The sequence below is a fragment of the Coturnix japonica genome, chromosome 8, assembly GCF_001577835.2.
Source record: "Coturnix japonica isolate 7356 chromosome 8, Coturnix japonica 2.1, whole genome shotgun sequence".
Taxonomy (NCBI): Eukaryota; Metazoa; Chordata; class Aves; order Galliformes; family Phasianidae; genus Coturnix; species Coturnix japonica.
Genome location: NC_029523.1, coordinates 877,149 through 900,093, shown reverse-complemented (window position 1 = coordinate 900,093; position 22,945 = coordinate 877,149). Strand labels below are relative to the sequence as shown.

At 36.1% G+C, this 22,945-nt stretch overlaps 1 protein-coding gene across 12 annotated transcripts in view; it reads right to left on the bottom strand.

The window, feature by feature from the left end:
- NTNG1 (netrin G1) overlaps positions 1 to 22,945 on the bottom strand; it is a 149,239-nt gene that overhangs the window by 5,012 nt on the left and 121,282 nt on the right. For 7 of the 12 annotated variants that reach the window (XM_032446167.1, XM_032446166.1, XM_015869499.2 and 4 more), the window contains one exon: positions 19,039 to 19,176. The exons of the other annotated variants lie outside the window; for them this stretch is intronic. In XM_032446167.1, coding sequence (XP_032302058.1) covers positions 19,039 to 19,176 — 138 coding nt within the window. The remainder of the gene's footprint in view (positions 1 to 19,038; positions 19,177 to 22,945) is intronic. 12 annotated transcript variants of the gene reach the window in all.

The following is a 22,945-nucleotide window of genomic DNA, read 5'->3' as shown; positions in this document are numbered from 1 at the left end:
GCCTCTTAAGACTTGAGTGCCTAAAGTAGCCATGGTTTGTTGGCAGACCTTCATGGATTAGAAGACAGGACACCAAGCTGATTATTTAAGAAACATAACAGATATGTGATTTTTTGTGGATGACCTTGCTGGATTTTTAAGGGGCCCTTTTAAGCACAGTCTCCAGATCTTCTAGTGCTAATGTGGGAAGTGAAATACTTAAAATCCTTAAAAACACTACACAAAGGAGACAGAAAAAAGCCATGTGTGAATATAGGTAAGTATTTGAAGCTTTTCTGTCCTAGGGGGAAAAACACTGACAACCAACAAGCGCCTTCAATTAGCAGGAGGTGGTAATTACTTTTTAAGTTAAAACTTAAATGTCTTTTCCAAAATACTCATTAATAAGTTATTGAAGCTCCTTTTGTAGGATTAAGACTTTTATAAATACTGAATGATGACTTACCTCAATTTACAAAAACATTTGCAGGAAACTATTTGATTTGTAATTCTAATGTCATTAAATTTGCAAATAGAATAAAAAAGGAAAATAAGGGCAGGAAAACCCAGTCTTTCCACTAGTTCAAGCTGTTCAAGAAGTAATTGATATGTGAGTGTTTCTTAGAATTTATGTTAGGTATCTAATGAAATATATTGAGAGTAGTGCAGATGTTTGACAAATGTCTACTTTCCTCTTAGATGTTCAGACACAAATATTACATGGAAATTTCTGAGTCTGTCCAAAACCTTATCATAACAGTTTCTTGGAAAAATATAGATAGAAATTATATTAGGGCTGATTTTAGTTATGAAGCAAAAGTATAAACCCAGTAATACAAACGCAAGCCTTGTTCTTTTTGATCTGGAGTGTCACCTCAGACACAGTACTGCACTGTTGGCTGACATTTTGTGTCTACTCTCTGGGCAGTTTCAGAAAACATGCAAGAGTTTTGGTTTGTCTGCTGCTCAGACAGGTAAAACAATACCAAAATGGATTTAAAACTAATTTCTTTTAGCCTCTTATCCTTCAGGGAGGCCATTAAAGAGAGAAGAAAGTGTATTTTGTACCTAGCTACTTTCATTTTGGTTCAGCTTGCCTACAGTGGCATCATATTTAGATGGGTCAGCCACACGAAACATGAGGTAGGATGGACCGCTCGCTTAAAAAACAAGCAGACAATAACCCCAAGCAAAAGGCATCTTTTTTGATCTAACATACATGGCATTCCTTTTCTCATCAGAGTCTGGGTTGATTTTGAAATGTTCATTGTAAAAACATCCTAAGGATCATCAACAATGAAATCAAAGAAAGACATCTTTTTATTAGAAGACCTTTTTACTTTATTGAGAATTTTTAAGCCTTTCATTTCAAGCAACGTTTTTGTATGATCTCTCCCATCACTATTTTTCTTCACTGCACTTTTATTTTGGTGATATCATTTGTTACAACCCCTTCTTTCAACTCTCTCTTCACTTCTTTTTATCTTACAGAGCCTGCGTCTTATGGGCTCTGGACACGCTAATGGGTTTGGCTGTGAGTATATCACATAGTTAGGTTTGTTCTAGGGAGCTGACACATGTTTTGGCTTTATTTCCACTGCAGTGAATTTTCCTTACTGTTCCTCTGTAGTTTGTATAAATGGCGCTACTGAAATCATGAGAATTTTTGACCTTGGATTCCATCTGTTCTTAATAACTGAAAGCATGCAGGCCTGTTGGCTGAAGAAAATACAGGTGTTATTCTTCAAAAATGTAATAATTTAAACAATTTTAAAACAAAACAGATCAGCCCCCTTCCTCCTTCTCCCTCCAGGATAGAATGAATATATAATGAATATATAATGAATATATATATATATATAATATATATATATAATGAAAATATATATATATATATATGTTTGTGTGTGTATATACATATACATACATACATATACATATATATATATATATATACACCAAAACCAAACAACTGCAACAAATAAGGAAGCTTGTGTACAGCTAAGAATATAGCCCTCTATGTGTATAGATTGCAAACATGCACAAGAAAACCTCTGCAGTTATGAAGGTACAAGTAATATTTTTCTACAGTTTGTCAAACTGACATTACTGGAGCTGGGGCATGCAAAACAGTCTCTTTCAAATGATGGTGTTTTTATACAGTATAAAAGATTTTAGTTCTATTCTTGTTATGTTTTAAGGATTTTTATGTGGAGCTCCACTGACTTTCATGAGATTTCAGCCATATAAAGTAAATATTAGGAATGAGTATGTAAGGACATGAGGAAAGTTTCTAAGTAGGCAGGCTTCTGAGATGCTGACAACAATTGCTGTTGCAATTACTGTTGCATGCTGTATTACAAAACCTCAAATCTGTTTAACATCTGTGTTAGTGATTTGAATATAGAGTGGTCAGTAACTCACTTGGAGGTTTCATCACTAAGACTTCTTTCCCTAGCCTTCTCCCAATTAGGTCTACTATTACACTATTGTTAGGATTTATTTATTGTTATCAGTTAAATTTACAGCCAGTATTATATATATATGGCCACATATATGTATAATGCATGTATATAAATATATATATATATATATGTATTTAAAGACTGTGTACTGTATATGTGTGTATACATATATATATGTGTATATATATATATGTATATAAATGCCATAAATATATGTCAGAGAGTTTATCAGACTTATTCAGAGATTTTATATCAATCAGCGATATCTTATATAAAAACCAGCTATTTCTCCTTTAAATATATCCATAATGATTTTTTTTCTGAAGTGACAGCAATTGATCACTTGCTCCACTGGGTTAAATAAAACTATTTTATGATGCTGCCAAATCAAGACGAGACAAATGCTTAGGTGGTATAAGAAGGAAACTGGTTTCTGCTTATGCAACAAGGCACATTATGAAGTTGAGACAAAGTATATCAGCATGGACAAGTACAAGCCTAAGGCATACACCTTACTGTGTCAAATGTGCTGCCATAAAATGACAGATATTAATACAGTAACGTCTGCTGCAACGTTGAAACAGTTTGTGATTAATGAAACTGTAAACTGCACAAGGGAATAAATGCTGACCAAATGAGAATGTTTCTAAGGGCAGGATGCCTCCATCTTGGCTTGTCTCAGAAATGTCAGTTTGGGGCACAAGTGCTCTTAAAAATAATAAATAAAGCCAGCTTTATCAAGTCATCAGAGAGTAACTGATAGGTGCATCATAAATGAACTGCATTTACTGTGCAAGTTTCTGGTAGAATTCTTGGACTGTTTGTCTATATGTAATTTCTGGTCTTTCTGCACAATTTTCACTCCAAATCTACTCAAATTGCAGGGAAAGTCTTCAGGGTTCCTACCAGAAGATGCAGCTACTGTTGAGAGTTCTTCCCTGTGCACAGCCACAGAATGGATGGTGATTCCCCTCTCCTGCTAATAGGTTCCAGTTTATCCTGGCATCCACATGGGTAACTAGTTCATGATTTTGCTACTGAAAGCATAAATCCCACCATAGAACTATTTTATATATTTTTTAACATGGTGAAAGGACAGCAGATGTAGGAAGTTACTCTATTTCACATTTTGTGACTATTTTATCATTTCCCCTGTCTCATTTTATCTAAAATTCTTGGATTTAATTAATAAAAAATAATGAGAAGAAATGAATCAAATCTGTCAGAAAGATGGGCAGAATTTGGGAATACGCTTGCTTGATCGAGGAGTCATAATGTTTTTATCAGCAACAACACCAGATTGCTTGTTAAAATGGCTGGAAACAAATGCTGGTTTAGTCATCTAAGAATTATGGTCGAGATGAAATCAAGAAAAACTGGAGAGTTTTTGGAAGTGGTTAATTAACCTTTCAGTTGTGTAATTTGCGTGGTTTTGATTTTTTACTTGTCCAAAAGAGAACAATTCTCAAAGGGAAGAAAAAATTTCCCCATATTTTTAATCATTTTGCTTATGGAGGAGCACCAGTGTCTCAGTATGACTCCTACCATATTTTAGGATAATCTCAGGAAAGCAATAAGCTACATCATAGCTTTATTTGCTCAGAAGGGACACTACACATCCCTATCATTTGTATTCTGCTAACAAAGTTGTAAGCTATGGTACCATTATTTCTATCTTCTTGGAGATAAATGAACACTTGTAAATCATCTGTCTTCTTCCCTTATGGCTACTTATTTATTTATTTATGTCTGGGTTTCAATACAGCCACTATCAATAAAAGCTGGTTAAGCATAATGACCCCCTGGATACAGAGGACAGGGTGTCAAGAGGACACAGGTCAAGAGGTCCTGTGTACAGTTGGTGGGTGGGATTTGGTTCCTCAAATACCCTCAGGTCCCTGCAGATTGTAACTTCCCTTAGGATGGAAGGAGGCTAGCCTGCAGGTTCCCACCATGCCTGCATTTGACATCTGCTGTAATACAGTGCTGCTGTACAACCAACTGCATTGGAGATGACTCCTGTAAAATGTGAGAAGTTGTGAGCAATATCTGTCAGAAGCTTCACGGTGACATTCATCCAACGAAAACATCAGTAATCTTAAATTACACTACCATAATTAGCAAGGATATTAAAATGGGATGCACATGTAACTATCAAAGGGAAAGGAAGCTCTGATGTAATTGATAGATATGGAGATATTTCTCTAATATTTAATTGGGACTTTCAGCTATGCTAGGGTAGCTATAAGTAAGTTTTTATGATGAATTTGCATTTCTCTTGCATGTATTTTTCAAAATTGAAACTTTGCATGAGGTGTTAGGAAAATACTCTACTATAAAAGACCAATACATGAATGTGCAAAGTAAATGGACTAGGATCTCTGGGCAGGTGAACTTTCAGAGTTTGTGAAGATTAGCTACAGTGTAAAGGTAAAACATTTATATACCTCCTGCAAAGTATCTGAAATCTGAGGTACAACATTTATTTTTGTTAAAGCAACAATGCTGGGAATTTACATTGACATATTGTGTTGAATGTGGATGAAAGCCTTCAGAGTGCTTTTGTTGAGCTATTCTGGAGTGGGGATAAAAACATTGCCCCTGCAGGTCTCACAAAGCTCTTCAGAATGAGTAAGAGTTATTGCTGCGTGTGAATAATAGAGAGGCTGATGCCAAGGGAAGTCAAATGTTTTGCCTGCCCTAACAAAAGGAGGGTACAAATGCAGGTCCTGTGTGTTCCTGTTCTGTTTACTACATTGTATTGTTTTTTCAGATGTATGCAACTGCAGAGTTGATCACTGTTTCCAAGGGAATTTGGAGAGTCTCAGGTTGAAAAACATTTACCAACTATGAAGTTAAAAAAGGAATGTGCAATCTTACCAGCTTGTAAGTGGCATGTGCAATTGCATAAAATGTTTAAATATTCCGACAATTACAAATAATGATGTTGTGTGTGCCTTCTTCTAATCTGACCAGTTAAACCTTTGCCTACTTCATGTTCATATATCAGGAAGATAAGAAACATTCGCAAAACTTTACTGTCTCCTGCGCTTTATCTTGGCTTTGCTTTTATTTATATTATTATTTTGTTAACATGAAATCAAAGAATGATCTTATGTCATAATTCCTTTTGAAACATACTGGATGATAATATGCTGCCTTGTAAGTGGGATTTTAGATGGTGTTGTGCTTTATTTTCCTACTCTACTCACTGGAATACCAATAAGGTGACTCAATCATCTGGCTTGTAGCACTCAGCAAAAATAATAAATTAATGTGTCAAATAATTAAAGCTATTAAGGACTTCATGGTAGTTTTCGCCAACAATATTTATTGCTACACACAGGCTAGCTTTAGGTTTCAGTATGCATTTATCTTCACGACGGGGCAGCCATTAGTTGGGTAATAGATAGATTGCAGATGGATAAATAGATGCTGGTCTCTCAGAGTGATTCTTTTCAGGTGCACTAGTTTTGCTGCAATACGCTGCACAGGCATAACCAACATGACCAACTTAGCTAGTGTTTCAGTTAAAATTACTTTTTCTTTTTTAACTTATATTATCACACCATTCAGCATAAATGTCCAAAAGACACTTGTACCAAAACACAGTGCAAAACCACTGCCTTGGTCTAACCATACTGCCTCTTAACGAAATTTCTATGGCCCTGATTATTTATTTGTCTTTCCAAAAGTGATGTTTGGTAAGTGCACAATTAAAAATCATAATATGTTACGGGAGATTGACTGATTTGAAGATGTACAGACTGACTGACCTACACATTTTTTTACACAATAATATTATGCAGCTGTTACAATTAAGTTAATTTGACGTTAACAGGGTTGTAATAACATTTTTTCAGGTACAGTGTCAGAAAAGTTCTTTGTACTGTTATATGGACTAAAGAAAGTGTCACTTAATATGGGTACTGATCGTAATTTGACAAAATATTAAATAAATCAGATATAAAAATATTCAGCTGCAGTGCTCTTAAAAGAATAAAAGCTGTTTCCTTCTGTACTTAACAGAGGGAAAGTTCTTGCATAACTTTTGATGTGCAAAGGTGTTAAAATTTGATTATTAGTGAAGAATGAAGTAACCTGAAATCCTCAAGGAATAGACAACTACATAATATGATTTCACTTAGAATTACTTGCTTTATTTTGTTTACAGCTGTTTTCTCCAATTTTCAGAGGATTGCCATGTCACATCAGTGCTGAAAAATAAGACATCTACATTGATCTGGACAGAAGTTCAGAATGTTCCTCTATAATCTCTGTGTTATGTTTCTACAGATATGTCGTATCAATACCTTCAACCTTCATGATAAGCAGAAATGATAGCACTACTCAGAAAGTCTTCCACTCACGTGTGAGTCTGAGCAGCCAAAACTGACTTTTTCCTCACACTCCTTCAGGGTATTGAAGATAGTGATGTTACTAACTCATATGCTCACCTTTAGTTTAGATACAAAAGCACCACACACAAAATGTTCAATTTTTGTGAAAATGCATTTCTAAAATTCTTATTACTTTTATTTTTAAAGTGACAGTATTTTTCTTTGAAGGATCCTTAGAGAATATGTAAATGGAGTTCTGCTAAATAACATTCAGACATCCCCCCCCCCACCCCATGCAGGACTCAACCACACAGAAGCTGGACATCCATAACTCCTATCGTGTTTGTCCTTCTCTTTCAGTCGTTTTGGCAGAGACTGCAATGGAGATCTGCCTTCCTCCGTTCACCCATCTCCCTCAGGACTGCATATATTCCTTTGTACTCCCTCCTATGTGAAGAACCAGTGTTTGCAGCATGCGTGTGTAAAGTGCTGGATGGTGAATACATACGTGCACGTGATGTTTGAAGATGAGATAAGGCTGTAATTCCAGGTAGGATGACTTTTTGTAGGACTACTCTGTGCTTGAACCTTCATGAGAGATCAAACACTGAGCTTCATCCTGCTCCATGGAGCCACATGGCAAGCCCAGGCAGCCATCATGTCACAGGCCAACATCTGCACAGACAGATGGTCTTGGGTAGGATAGACTCCTGCCAGGGTTCCTTATCAGGTTTCAAACACAGTGAAATAAGACCATGGGGGGGGATGGAGGGGGAGATGGAGTGTGAAATGCTCTTTGAGAGAACTTTTCCCAATTGGTAAGATGCAGATCTCAGTGGGATGATGCCTTTCTGAAGTCTGCAAGAAAGCTACAGAATTATTATTTGCTAAGCTCAAAGAAAGATGAATGCTGAAGAGGAGGAGCTGGAACTGGAGCAGAGGGATTTGGGCCAAAGCCAGGATGGGTGGGAGAAGGTGCGGGAGGTACACAACACGTCTTAGCTTCCTCGTGTTTTCAACCTGCAGTACGCTCCAAGTCTTCTAATGTTGCAGAGCAGGCGTGGGCTGTAGCATCGTTAAGTTGTCATTGTGCCTCTGAATAAAAGATATAACCGAAGTACACTTCTCTAAGCAGCTTTTGTGTGTTAAATCAGTGAGGGTTTTGCATGAACAAGCAGATCTCTCAGGTCATTGCATAAGAATTATGGCAGTATATGGCTATATTTTGATAAGTGGTATAAATCTGGATCCAAATTTCCAAATTAGTGCAGAAGTTATGCTGTGCATGTAGAGCCTTTGTTTCTTGTGCCTTCCCAGTGCACCAAATGGCATGTGTGCACATGTAATTTCAGTCATTTCAAAAACACCTGGCTCTTTTTTTTTTCTTTGAGACATTTGCATTGTAATGCAATTTTGTAATTTATCTGTAAATATGTGTAGAACAGGATTTCTTTTCCTTATAATTGAAGTCTTTCAGAGAGCTGCAATTTGCTTCATAATGTCAGCACAATGGGGCTGATTTAAGGGTGTTATTTTTGCCCTCAATATAAATTTCCTTGCAATAATGGTCCCAGTTTAAATCTCATTTTGGGATTCTCCTCTTCTTGAAATCAGTAGGAAGTAAGATGGTTTTCTGAACCTTGTGAGAGCAACGTGTTCTCCCTGGACTCTACTCAGCACTTATTGCCTCTCTGTCAAAATGCCGTTTCAGTTCTTAAAAAAAGAGTGACGTGTGGTAAAACTCTTTACTCTCCTTGGAAACGATATTCTAAAGGAGTCCTATTTCAAGATGTTTTGACTTTAAAGGGAAATTCATTTCCCATTTAAAGTATATATAATATTTGGAGCTCAGTGATGAAGTGTTTTCGTTAACAGAACACAGGTGTGTTCTGTTCAGAATTGTCTGCTATGGACATATATTTCTATGCTCAGAATACGGGAGGTATTTTTTGTTCCTGCGTCAGTCAGTGCGTATGGGAGCTGAAAATGTTTAGTGTATATGGGTAACAGCTGGGAGCTCTTTTGATTCTAACTCTTGTGCATTCCTGACCTATTGTTTCTTGGGTGCTAGTGAAGATGAACATAACTTTTTAGGTGACAGTTCTGCCTCCAAAGAGGTTATGGCTAAGCAGTTTTGAAGTGCAAGAATATATTTTTGAGCCCATTGGAAAAGCCTTCAAATTTGATTGTTCAGCAATTCAGAGATGCTCACTATACAGTTCCATCGCTGATCTCCTAAGCTGGAACAATATTTCTCTTTATCAGTAGATGTTTTTTTATAGTTTATTCTTTGTATGTATTAAAAAGAAACAGAATCCATGTTTGTCTACAAAGTAGGAGAGATTTTCAATTTTACTGTACTAAGTTTAAAGAGGAAATGTGTGTAACTTGATCTACAAAGAGAAGTACAAATCAAAATATTGTCACTAGGTTCAGCCAATGGCATCCACATAATTGTCCATATGTGGCTTTGCAGTTCTAACTGAACAAAAAGACAGTTATTAGAAAAGAGCAGAAGAAAATAGCATATTAAGAAGTACTCGTCCAAGCTGTAGTTATAAAAATGCACAAACTAGTTTTGGGCATAATGCTTTAATCATCATGTGCCCCAGCTGTGTATTGTAATAAGAGATGTTAATGAACGTGGTCCCTTTATAATTCACCAAGCTGACAGAGATCCTACAGATATTAATTATCGACATCTGAGTTACGATCAAACTCTTCTCTCTTCTCCGTAGAAAACTTCCAGTACTGTCACATCTTTCCCTTCTCACCTGATCATCATAGTAAAACTTTTATTAACAACTTAATTATTCTCCTTAGAATAGCCAAGATAATTATAACAGGCTTGACTTGGCTCCCATTAAAGGTTTATTTTAATGATTTTGCCACTGGATATAGTCCAACGTGAGTGAAGAGCCATTCATAATGGCAAAATTATCTCAAAATTGCACAGTGATGAAGTAAACTGAAAGGAACAATACAATTAATGTTGTACCGAATATCATAATGCTTGTGTTTGGGCTTTCATTCCCTTCTAGATACATTTTGGCTAAGTCCTGCAAAACTTTACTCACTTTCATTGTTCTTATATGATGAGCAAAGTTCTGGCTAAAAACATGGACTAGCACTTATGACTTTGTTTCTCATTTCATCATTCTCATGTTTGTTGAAGAATTATTTACTTATATGCTTAAATATGAGGTGAATCTGAATTCATTGCAAGAGTTAGTACATGAACAAAGATGAGGATTATGTAGGTAGGGCACTTATCAGCAAGAAAGAAGCCATAGGGGCACCACAACTGCAGATGATTTGGTGAGCAAGTCTCGTTATGGATGTAAAGTGAATATCAAAACAAAAACAATTTTTACCAACAGTAAAGAAGAACAATTCTGAAATGATAATGAAGGATAAAAGGGCATCAACTCTAGAATGTTAACTATAAGAACATGTTAAGGCACCAAGGAAGGCCAGAAATGAATTAGGGCAATGTACTGAAGTAATAAAATCAGTAATTACTTTGTTTTTGGAAACACATCAGAAATATAAGCTTTCCTGTAAGTCTGTAGGGCAAATGATTGGTGTATCAGATATGTCTGTTGAAAAAAACATCTATCAAGTGTTCAGTATGTGTAAGAGTTTCAGGAGGTTACCATGTCACTGCTGCTCCTGATGGGGGCACATTCTGAAGGCATTTCTGCAGAAACCATTCTTAAAAATTTGAGAACACCGTGTTGTATCACGTCACAGGAAACAAATAATATTGATCCAAGGATTTTGAAATAAGCAGAAACAATTTTCTGTTACCTGTGATTTTACTAATTTAATTGTTGGGCCTGACTTTATCAGCTGTAAGAAGGAACTTTAGCAGATGGGATTTTTCTACAGAGCTCCAAAGAGACTGAGAAGATCTACAGACTATTAAGGTGTCATGGTTTCTTCAGCAGGAAGTGATTTGATAGGAACTGTAAGGAAGAACAGAATTAGCAAATAAATGAATGAGTATGATGAGCAGGGATTGACTTATTTTTTTTCTTATTTTTATGATTTTCTGAAGGATCCGTAAGCAGCATCTGGGCACAGATGATCAAGTTGGTAACATCAACCTCCAAAAGCATTTCATGAGATCCCTCAGCAGTGTTTTTCAGATAAACCAAGCTATCAGGAAGTGTCTTTTTTTTTTTTTTTTCAAGTGTCACTAATCATGGAATAAATAATGGGATAAGAATGAAGGTCAGTCACTACAATTGAAAAGAGACTACCACTCAGTCCTCCAAGAATTGTGTCAGGAATTAAACATGCAGAAGTGTGCTAGAAAAGTGAATGAAGAGTAATGTAAGTTTGCTGGTATTATAAAAGTGTTGTTCTGTAAAGATTTTCCAAAGTGTTTGTAAGCCGCTGGGTAATAATACAATAAAATCACAGGTGAATTTCAGTTATGACAAGTAATGCCTAGTAATGCCTCCACCCATATACCTACTTTTACCATTTAGGAAAGATATTAAAAGTAGTTCTGGGTAATCTACTGACAGTTTTGACTGCATCAGTCAAAGAGGCAAATGAAATCTTGATTTTCTTTATTAGTTTTGGAAAAAAGATGAAACAGAAAAGTCACCATATGATGCACCAATGTTTTTAATGCTACTTGAAATATTGACAAGGTATTTGTTATTAATAAAGTAGAGTAATTTGACCATAGATATAGACAGCTACTGGTAAAGGGAGGATTAAATGGATAGGATTACTTAGTTTATGAAAGGGAAGATATACTGAAGGAAAATACAATGGAAATCTATAAAATCATGAATATTATGGAAAAGATGAACTGGAAAAGATTATTCATTTATTGTTACATCTCTTCTGCCCAAGAACTAGGAAAAATCAAATGAAGTTGTCAGTCAGCCAGTTGAAGAATTACTGCATTTATTATTAAGAAGCAGTTAGACAAATCAGTGGACCAAAGGCTCATCAAGACCAAGGATGAATTCTTTGGCTAAGACAGTCCCTACACTGTAGCTTCCTAGAGTTTGGATGCCTGTATTGAATGAAATACTGCTCAATACTACTTTGAGGTACACAATACTGTGATAAATTGATCCTTGGTTGCAGACTTTCTCAGGTTTCTACCTAAGATGTCCCGGTGTCTACAGGCGTGGAAATGTGAAGATAATCACGTGCCATGAAGGTTTTGAAGACCAGCTTCACTACAAGTTAGGTAAGATGCTCAGAATTGAAAATTGAGAAATACAGTTTAAAAAAAAATAAATAGTTCTGTTAAGCATTCTAATTGAGAGCTCAGATCTTCAAAGGACTTGATAATTTTCAGATATTCATTGCCAAAGTACTCAACATATTGATACTAAATGGTAAAAATCCTTTAGCTCAACTGAATTCCTTTAAAACGTTGTCTGAGATGTTTTACACCTCTATAGATTACCCATAATAAATACTGTCAATGAATAAAAAAATACTTTTTTTTTTTTTTTTTTTTTTTTTTGGAAGAACCTCAGATAGTATCAGTACATCTTTAAAAAGCTTTGAGTCATCAGCTATTTACAGGTAGACTGAATACTGGTATACCTGCTTCAATCATACCCATTTATTAATGCTTAATATTGAGAGCCTTTATTTTAATTTTTAATTTTACTTGCACTGGGGGAGGCTAGCTTCTGTTAGGGTAGACAGCACCTTACAAGTTCACACCTATCAACTAAACTTTGATTTTCACATTGCCATCAGCATGAACAGAAAGATCTCTGGGGAGAGATATATTTGCAGACATGTAAATGAAGTTAAAGCCCTAAATACCGAAGCTTTAATTATCAGCATGTTCTGGTGTCAGCACTGCCGTCAGTTGTATTGATGGCATGGCAGGAAGTGCCGACTATCTTTAATTGCTTCGGGTCAGTAGTTTTTAACTCCAGTTAAGTAGGATGGAAATTATTTAACTTGCTCCTGAAATGATCCTTTTAAGGCCTCTTCATAAAAATGTCTCATGAGTGTGTCTGTGGTGGTACAGATCCTTTTGTTTCTGTCCACCTAAAAATATACTGAGCAGGCAAATTATAGTTATGGCCACTGAGCAGGCTTACAAGGAAAACATGACATATCTTCAGAGGAAAAGACCTGCTCATCACTGTTCAAATGAACACTTAATAATTCATAACAATTAACTGCTTGATAAGTTTTCTCTTCAACATGTTTCCAAATGTGAATAGATTAAACAGTAATTGCTATCAAGCTTTACGTTCTATTTCATGTGCCTAATAAAAGATTATCTTACGGAGCTTACTTTGCTTATTTTTGATCTATTCCTAACTGACTGCAATATACTGTATTAAAATATTTATCATTGAGCTATCAAATATTAACCATTTTAAAATCATCTGAAAACAAATAATGCTACTTGTTTAACTTTTTATGAATTTCCTTGTATTTGGTTATTCAGAATGCTCCTTTTGACATAGTGCCAGAAGTACTGCAGTACTTGGAAACTCTATGACCTCTTAGCAAACTGGCCTGTTTTGAAATACACTCTACCCAAACCCATTGCTATTGTTCATTTTGTCCCTGCATACGTAAGATTTTTTTCTGCCCATAGGAGGTTCCTATGCCATTTCAATACAATAGTTCTGTAGGCCAGGATGGTGCCTTTTTTTTTTTGGAGTGCAGGGTGGAGCAATTATGGAACAGTTGATTTTTATTTTTTATTTAATTTTTTTTTTAGGATGTCTCCCTGTTATCCACTTGCTTGTTCATCTGAGACTGTGTGGCTTCATCTGATACAAATACCAACAGCTGCCTGTGACTGATCTAATGAAGAGGAGAATGTTGCTGTGGAGCAGCCCACTGCAGCCCAGCTGACAAGGTACATCCCTCCCAGCGCAGGATGGGCTGCAATCCCCTTCTCCAATGCAGCAGAAAATTCTTGTTTGGTTAGTATCCTGCTGGTTTAGCTCTAAAATGGTTCAGAGACAGTCCAACAAATGCCTGAGATATTTCTGGGGATGTGGGACTAAAACTGGGAGGAGTGGGATTGCAGCATCTGCCATTAGAGCAGTTTGGACAACTGCAAAACAGCAGCTTTGAAGTTAATACCTGGGCAAGATCAAGAGAAGAACTTCTTTGCACCAATCCAATCCTTTACCTTGCAGGGGAAAAAAGTTTCTAATAAAAGTCAAACGCACAAATGCTGACGCTCAATTTCTGTTCACTTCAAAGAAAGCAAATCTGATCACTTGGTTATCTGAGCTCTTGAGCTGAAGAACTGCAGCCTATTAGGAGCCTCTTGTTTCTTAGTAAGGTGCTAGCTTATGTAAACTATCCCCCTGTGCTACTCCTCCTTCTGTTTGTTTCATGGCCCATTATTTCCCTGAGCTGCCCCACACACAGGTGCTAGCTAACTCACAGTCCTTAACCTATTCACAAAGGCTTTCCTTCCAGCACAGAGATGCTTTAGATAACGTCTTTGAGCACTTATGAATGTCTCTCTAACTTATTTCTTTTGCAGGCTGCTCCATTTTCAGGATGCTTGACAGATTTTAATGAGGCAGTACTAAGAGCAGTCTGAGACTTGATTCCAACTGGCCATGTTATGGTTACTATGTGAGTCTGTTTAATACCTATATATAGAAAGCATCTTGTGTTTTCATCTTTGTGCTCCTCATAGAGGAAAGATGGTTCACTTCATCCTTTTTCTGTAAAATACAATGTTTGTGTTCTGGACTTTTTTTTTATGTGTCTAAAATACCCTCTGCAGAGAGAGATGAGCCTTCTGTTTCTCCTTTAAATTCAACATCTCATTAAAAAGTAGTATCTTTCCATAATACCCATACTTTGTTAGTAAAAAATTGTCTGTTGCTATATCTGCATGGCTGTTTTGTGGGCCGTGCATTTTGGAATTAACGTGATAATAAACATATTCACATTGTCTTTTCTCAGCTCTAGGAGACCCAGGATTTCAGCATGTGTAGTAAGCCAGCTTGCTTCCACTGAGGTTAATGGAATCAGCGTTCTGAATCATCTGAGAATCAGGTCTGATAACTCTGTAATTTTGTTTGTAATTTTGCCTTGCTTGTTATTACACCTGTAAGTCATACTTTGCCTTGAGTTGAAGCAGTGGGATTCTGGATTGGTTTAAGGAGAATTATTCTGCATTTAAATTTAGAGTAGTTTGAAGCGAAGCGTTTCTCTGACATCCAAATCCCTATACACACGCAATTTCTTCATTCTGCATAACAATCATGTAAAATAGGTATTGTAAAAGCAGTGTTTTGTGCATAAAGACCAAGTTAAGATTGTTCCTTGGGGACAGCACTGTTCAGAACTTGGTACCTTTCAGTCAGTTGTCTGTATTTATTTCCCCCTGGCTACAAAGTGGCAGTGCACTTGCTAGCACCAGTCCAGGTACCAAAACAGACCAGAACTAGAAATTAGTGTAGCACCTGTGCAAAGGGGAAATCCTGCTATATCTTGGCAAAATAAAAGCTTTAAAACTGCCATTGGTAGAATGATGGAATAAGATAGAAATGGATTGTCTGTGGTCAGGCACACAGGCAGTTACAAAGACGAATTGAAAAACAGCACTTTCCACTTCTAAATTTGTGTCATAGTTCCCCATGCAGAAAGTCAATATATAGATACAGGAGGGCTAGCAGATACAGCTGTGTACAAATATGTATTAAAAACTTGCTAACCTTCAAGAGGAAATACCGTTACCTTTATGTATTTAATCAGCCTGAAAAGAAGAATGGGATGTATTTTAAGAAAAAGATGGTAACACATCTTTTATTGTTGAATACTGATCACAAACACCCAAAAGCCAATGTTAATATAATTCACAGGGTCACAACTTCAGGTTAACTTTCTTTTGAAATTCAATCTGCACAATGATTTTGATCAAATGCCTGGGGTTCTCACATTTGTAGCATATGATAAAATGCAGACAAAAAAAAAATAAAATTAAATTATTTAAGAAGTCAAATGCACGCTGTAACAGAATATGAATTATCTAGTGAGCTGCAGTGATAAAAGTTCAGTCCAGATACAAGCACTGAGCACAGTTTGAGCTTTTAAGATAAGAGTGTAATTGTAATCTTCTTCCTGCCTTAATAAAAAATATTTGAAATGGAGGGGGGGGGGGAGGATAAAATAAAAAGCAACTATTCAGAGGTCAGCATAAGGCATCTGGCTGAAACTGAAACAAGACATTTTAAAACTATGATTGTCAATAAATAATACACTGAATTTAACTTCTGGATGCAAGCTATCCTTGTTACCAAGGATACTCCAACATCCCTCTTTGCTCGTTAACCGTATGAAGGAAGATAGTGAATAATATCACCTTTTTCTTCCATGGGAATGTCATGTCTTAGGCAAATTAGAGTTATGCTGCTAAGTTGGGATTGCCAAACTTTCTTTGTTGGATTGGATAAATACACAGCTGCATTTGGAATCAATTCTAGTGAAACTGAAATTAAAAGGTTTATTTTTAAGCACTCCTATATGAACACAAACAGGATTCAGATGCCTGACATAACATGGATGAGAAATATGAAATAGCAATACTATGAACCTGCATGCTTAGAAAATCAAATGGTCCTGCATGATATTTTCTCTTCATCTGTTTTTCAGACTCAGTTCTGAGCAAATGATTCTACTTTTTGTTATGGGAACCTCTTATCATTAAGTTAAACTGTTCATTTTGGTCCAAAACAACTGTCGTTGCTGGTTTAATTTCTTTCTAGGTTTAGAGCTTTGTTTTCTTCTGTTTTTACATCCGTTTTTAAAGGAAATTGTTTAATTGCTATAAAACAGAAAAATTAAATACAGCTATCCTGTTTCCCATGTTTCTGAGGTTCTAGAAGAGTTTCAGGACCAGAGCATTCTCTTCTGAATTCATTTCTCTTGCTTTGATCTCTGTATGTGTGCAGGTGAGAAAACCATTGGAGGTTATGTGGAAGAGTGGTGGAGGGCTGAGCCCTGGCTGCTTCCCCCACACTCTGCCTGCAGCACAAATGGGTCCAGGGGTGGGCACAGAGGCACAGCTGCACCTCTTCCTCTTTTTACTTCTGAGGGCAGCAAAGCTTCCTGTTCTAACCAGACCCTGGCTGCCTGCTGTGTCTGTGTAGCATAAACCCTGAATTCAGTAAGATAACAGTTGTTATCACGGTGCTTTTTATCTGGGAGGCAAAGTCTTAAATTGCATCTGACCTCTGTATGCACAGAGAAGCAAGTGATGAGTGCTCTACCTGGATCCTCAAAGGTTTTAGATGAAATCAGTAAGAGTGCAGTACCTAAATGAATACTTCTGAGGATAATAGCTTCTGTGTCTTTCACCCATGTGTTGTACAAGGGAGACTCTGAACAGTAATTTATCAAATGATGTACTGTAAGCCTTAGAACACAACAGGATTTTCAGCACTGTTTTACCCAAATAGGTTCACTAATACTTGATACTAAGCCATTTCATTTACTGTCACCATCATTAGAATAATTAAACTAGCTAAAGTATAGGCTTAACTTTATTTGAAGGTAAAGCTTCTGAATGTCCTCGATCAACAATGTTTAGCAACAGAGGTCCGTACAAATAGATTTTTGTAATGGTACCAATACGCTACATATGACAAAAAGTAAACAAGCACATACTGGTATGCTGTGTGTGTATCCATCTTAGCATATTTATATTTCTGTGCAGTGCAAGCTCAAGTGAACCCCATATGATAATACGCTACAAGTCCAAACAAATAATTCTTTAGTGATCTGTTAAGGCAGAAGAATGAGTAGTTATTTTTTCTGTATATTGGGGCCCCCTTGTTTGCCAGTAAGTTGTTTAGATTTCAATGGGAAGATAACTAAGCTAAAATTGCCACACTGCAAAATTAAATGAGTTGTAATTCTGTTCCTCCAGGAAAAGACTTGAAACAAGATTTAAATTTGGTGTCTGTTCCATAGAACTGACAACTGCATCTAGTTTTTCTTCTGAACTCCATCAGATAAGTTGATGAAACTTGGGGGTTATCTGACATTAACACGATCAGATGGAGATTTGTTCAGGAAATTACAACGCAGAAAGGGACACTTAATTGGTTCTGTCAGCAAACAGAAAAGCACTAGCTTGCATTTCCAGAAACTGTCTAAAACTTTTACAAATTGTCTGACTCAGCTAAAATCAGTCTGATTACATGTTGGGCTCAAAAAATCCTCATTAGAAGGACATTATTGGGGTTATAGTGTCCAAATCATAAAGACAAGAAACCACGCAGTTAATATGCAATACATTTAACAGCCTATTCTGTCTATTTCCATATTAATTATATGACTGTACAACACAGTACACAGACCTTCAGCCCCCTTCAGTATCTTAGCTACATAATATCTTATTTAAACCCACGGTGTGAACACAAGTGTTTGCTATGCTTTATTCAAATTCTACTGCAGAGAATCATATTGATTTTCTTGTGAAAAGCTGAAAAAAATCATGAAAGGTCTCTATAGAGTTTGTGGAAATAGGTGATCAAAACAGTTATAATAAAAGAAACTGACAGTGAAAGCCTTAATCCAGTGTGTACCGATGGGATATTTCCACTCACGTGTTTACAATACCTGTTAACCAGAAAAGTACCTAAATATTCAACTAACTGCTAAAACGACACTTGTTGCTAACAGTGTTTACACCAAATTTCAGCTATTATTTTTAAGGAAGTTTTTTTTCCAATTATATTTTAAATTTAACTTTTGTGGAGTTTTCACTAATGATAACATAATAAACCAGCATTATGCAGTTGTACTGCTCAGAGTCTCAGTGCTGAGGTGTGAAAGTATAGTTAAGTTAATCCAAAAGGTTGAAGTTTAGTACAAAAAAAAACAAAACCAAAAACAATACCAAACATGCAGAAAAATTACCAATTGTCTTGTAGGAAGAATTTAAAAGTTGGATTCAATGTGCTGAAATGTTAGTACACAAAACATTTTTTTTTTCCACAGATGGCAAGACGCACATTTATATATTTCAGTGGGAGCTCTTGCAAGAATTAGCAAGAGCAAGGACACTGAAAGCACACTAAAATTAATGGATGGTGCAGCCAATCTACTGTTCTTATCTGGGAGTCTCCATAAAGTTTCAGGCAGTATGGCATTCTGGCAGCCTGCAGAGGTTTTGCTTATTTTCTGCTCTTAAGTAGCTGCACATGATAGCACACAGACGCAGAGGCAGCAAAGTTGCAGAAGAGGGGCAACTCTGAGTTACTTACGTTGACAGCCCAAGCTGTGCCAGATATATCCCGGCAGACATTTATCACATTTAGGCCCTGATGCTCCCTCCTTACACTCACAAAATCCTCTGTCATTACAGCGATCATGGACTGAACCAAAAGGGTTACAATAACAGTCTGCAGAAACAAGACAACACACACACACTGGATTCAGGTCTACATAAAGTCATAATTCATTTAATACCATAAAGGCTGCATTTCCAGTGTTACAGGTAAAGGAAGACTGTCTATGAACAATATCAAGAGTAGTGATTATAATTACTATAGTCCATTTATTTATTTGCATATGTCATTTCAGGAAGAGGCATTTTATGATATGAAGAGGTAAACAGAAAGATGCGAAGACAAAAGATACCTGTTCTTTGAGGGTAAGTGATTGTAACAGATTCTTTTCTGGTAGGAATGTTTTTGACAATTTAACAAACATTATGAAAGCTTTACATATCAATGTGCCATTAGGGCAAAACGTTTCACATCATTATCTATACGCTTATCTATATATTACTCAGTGGTTTTAGAAATGCTGAATGGCTTTAGAAGGTTATATAAATGCACTTTAGTTATTTCCAAGACAGTCTTCCTTTATTGTTTGGAGTAGTAGTATAGTAATCTTTGTGGATATCTGTCATTAAATTGATGAGACTGTATTTATCAGTGACATTAATAAACCTTTTACGTTTCCCAAAATGATAGGCAGAGGTGAGAAGGAATGTAATGCAAAACTTATCAAACTTGCTTTATGTTGCTGTTTTCATTTCTCTCATCTCCCACTGGGCAGGTGGAAGATGCAATGAGGCTCTTTCTCTGCTGTATATTTTCCACATGTGTATTGACCTAATTAAAGTAAGACTAGGCCAACCTATTTCCTCCCACAACAGTTACTGTAGAGGAATATATCTTCTTCAACCACAGCCCTTTTCTTTATTGTGATTAGAATATTAGCATTCAGCTTTCAGCTAGCTAAGCAAAGAAGACTTTAGCTAGCAGAGCTCATTTTTTTTTGGCATTCTCATTCTTCTTTTTTTTTTTCTTCAAGTGGTCATATCTTAATTCTTATGTAGACCCAGGTAGACCCAGAGTAACTCCTCCATCACCTGAGAATGCAGACACACTCGGATTTTGGCAGCGTCTGATCTCTGCTGCTGTTGAAGGCAAAAGACATACAAATTGATTCTTGAATCTGAGCAACCTGCAGGGAATCTGGCTTTGTGCATCTGTGAATCACTGCTGCTTTGACTACCTTTGGCAATTTTTCCCCAGCATTAGGTTAAAATTCAGTGAAATTGAATATGACAAAATGTAGTTGAACTGGGAAGGAAAATATTAAAAAATACAATGGAAAATCTGTGTCAGAAAAACAAACAAACAGAAAAAAAACCACTGCCAGAAATACTTTTGTCATCTGTTGTTTCAGTGTCTAATAGCTGTAAATTACAGATGACGCTTTGAACCTGACACTTGATTTGGCATGCCGAGGAAGAGAAGTTACCTTTGGAGGTTGGATGTCCACAATAATAATATAGTCAATTAGCTAGCAACGTTCATTAATGAAGCTGAATGCTGTAATGCCAAAAATATTGTGCAAGACAGCACATTTATGCCGTGATGGGTGCCACTTGCTGGCAATTCTGATGTTAATCAGATGTACAAATTGTTCATGTAAATAGACATAGAATGGAGTTACATATTGAATGCAATAAGTCACGTTTGTTTAAGATGTTTATAGAAAATCTTGAAGGACAAAAGGTTTGGAATTACATTAGAAACACAGGGCCCAGTTCTTACACATTAAAAATAACTTAGTTGGACAAAGCAGACCTACACTGATTAAAAAGAAGTATTTTTGAATGAAATGAGTGGCCTATGCTATTGAATGCTACAGATACATAGTGCTAAATTGGCCACAGAACAAGAACCTGTCTCTGAGTCAGCGAAAGCTGTTCTACTGAGTTATCATATAAATATGTTAGAAGTACTAGGTCCATGTTGTGTTTTACCACAAAGAAAACCGTAAGTCAAGCCAGTTTTGTAAAAGTGGTGGTTCAAATCAGAGTGCAGACCTGGGAACCTTCAGTAACTCAATCTAGCCTGCATCTTTCCCAGTACACAGTTGACACAGTCTAACCTAGAAAGGTCAACAGAACGTCCAAGCTCATTGTCCAGCACTATATGATAGGCCATACAAAACTTCCCATCACCTGCCTAAGACGTTAAAAAGATCAAAAGCTACAATTCCAGAGTGCCAAATGAAGACAGTAGGTATCCTTATGACCTTGTAACAATAGGTCATTAAGTAACATTTCCAGATCATCTTAGCAAGAACATACACCAGGCTCCAGGATAGGAAAAAAAAAATAGCTTCTGCTGATCCAACTGGGTAGGAATCTTTCTCCTGACCTCAATTTGGTGACTGTAAAGGATGGGAAGATACCAGTAGAAGTCATCAAAGAAATGCACTATATAAATATAATTCTGCCATTAAGTTAAAATAAAATAAAACACTGGGAAAATGAGCTGAAGCTTACAGGCTTGCTGCTATCATTCTGGGTTGACAGTGGCTACAGAACAACCCTTAAAGCACTTATCATTGGAATTTATTAAGTTTTCACAGATATTAACTGGAGCTTAAGACTAGGGTGACAACTAGGTTGGATCTTATAAGTGAGACAATAATCAATATTTCAGTATTTATGTCATAAAAGCAAAGGAAATGATGTATTACTCTGGGTCCACTTGGGGGTTTCAATACTATTCATGCTTACCAGTGGGTGTATTCACTGAAACAGAGTTATTAGAACTTGATCAAGAACTTGTAAAACTAGAGAAGTTCTTCCAGTTTTGCTAAATTCCACTACAAGCTTGCCCAGTGAATTTTTTTATTTTTTTTTTAAATTAAAAAATAGGTTAAAATAGCATGTAAGTCACACTATGTTAGAAATTGAGTTGTCCACTAAAGGCAATTTCGAATTCAAGTGACAAATCCACAAACATTTGATATTTCATTTTAGGAAATAATTTAATTTTACTTCAAAAAAATTAAGAGCATAATGAAATAAGATTTAAGCCCACTGTAACGTATGCTGCATTCACTACATAATAAAAAAGAAAAAAATAAAAAAAATCAATCAAATGACAACAGCAAAATCCCCTCTCAATATTTGAATGCTTTTTAATACTTCTGGTTTTAAAAAATGAAACATTTTCATCATCTAGATAGCATTGACTAAGATTCACGTTACCCACTTACTTACCATATACATATCAAAACTATGTAAGTAGTTTTGATAAATCAGAGCCAAACCCCTGCTAGCTGCCAGTAACCTATCTTATCTAAATATCCTTGAACTTTCTATATATGTAGCTGAAGAGGAAAGAGTTAACCTGGAAAAATTAGACTTTTTATGGGAATAAGATTTGTAGTTTCTGAAATTCTGATTATTAAAATGTTACTGTTAATGTAATGTTCTAATCATACTTAAAATTCACAACACTGCTCTCAGAAGAGAAATGAGCATTTCCAATAGAGCAAGACTCCATGTGTTTGATGCAGCAGGATGGTGAATCCATTCGCTCTCTGCATTGAAAACATGCCCCATGCTTTGCAGTATTGAATCTTAGCACCGCGTCAAGAAAGCACTTCAAGCAGAAACTCCCGCTTTTTTGATTGCTTTATTATTATTATTATTATTATTCCCTCCCCTAAAAAGTTCTTTGGTATCCATTGCAGTCCACTGGTTTTATGCCAGCAATAGTATGAAAAGTACTACTAAGCTGGTAAATCAGTTGAGAAAAAAGGATTTTGCATGCGTTATGATCACTATGATTGTCAATACTGCCCTAGACCAATAAGAATATTATTTATTTAAACAAATTTACATAATATGCA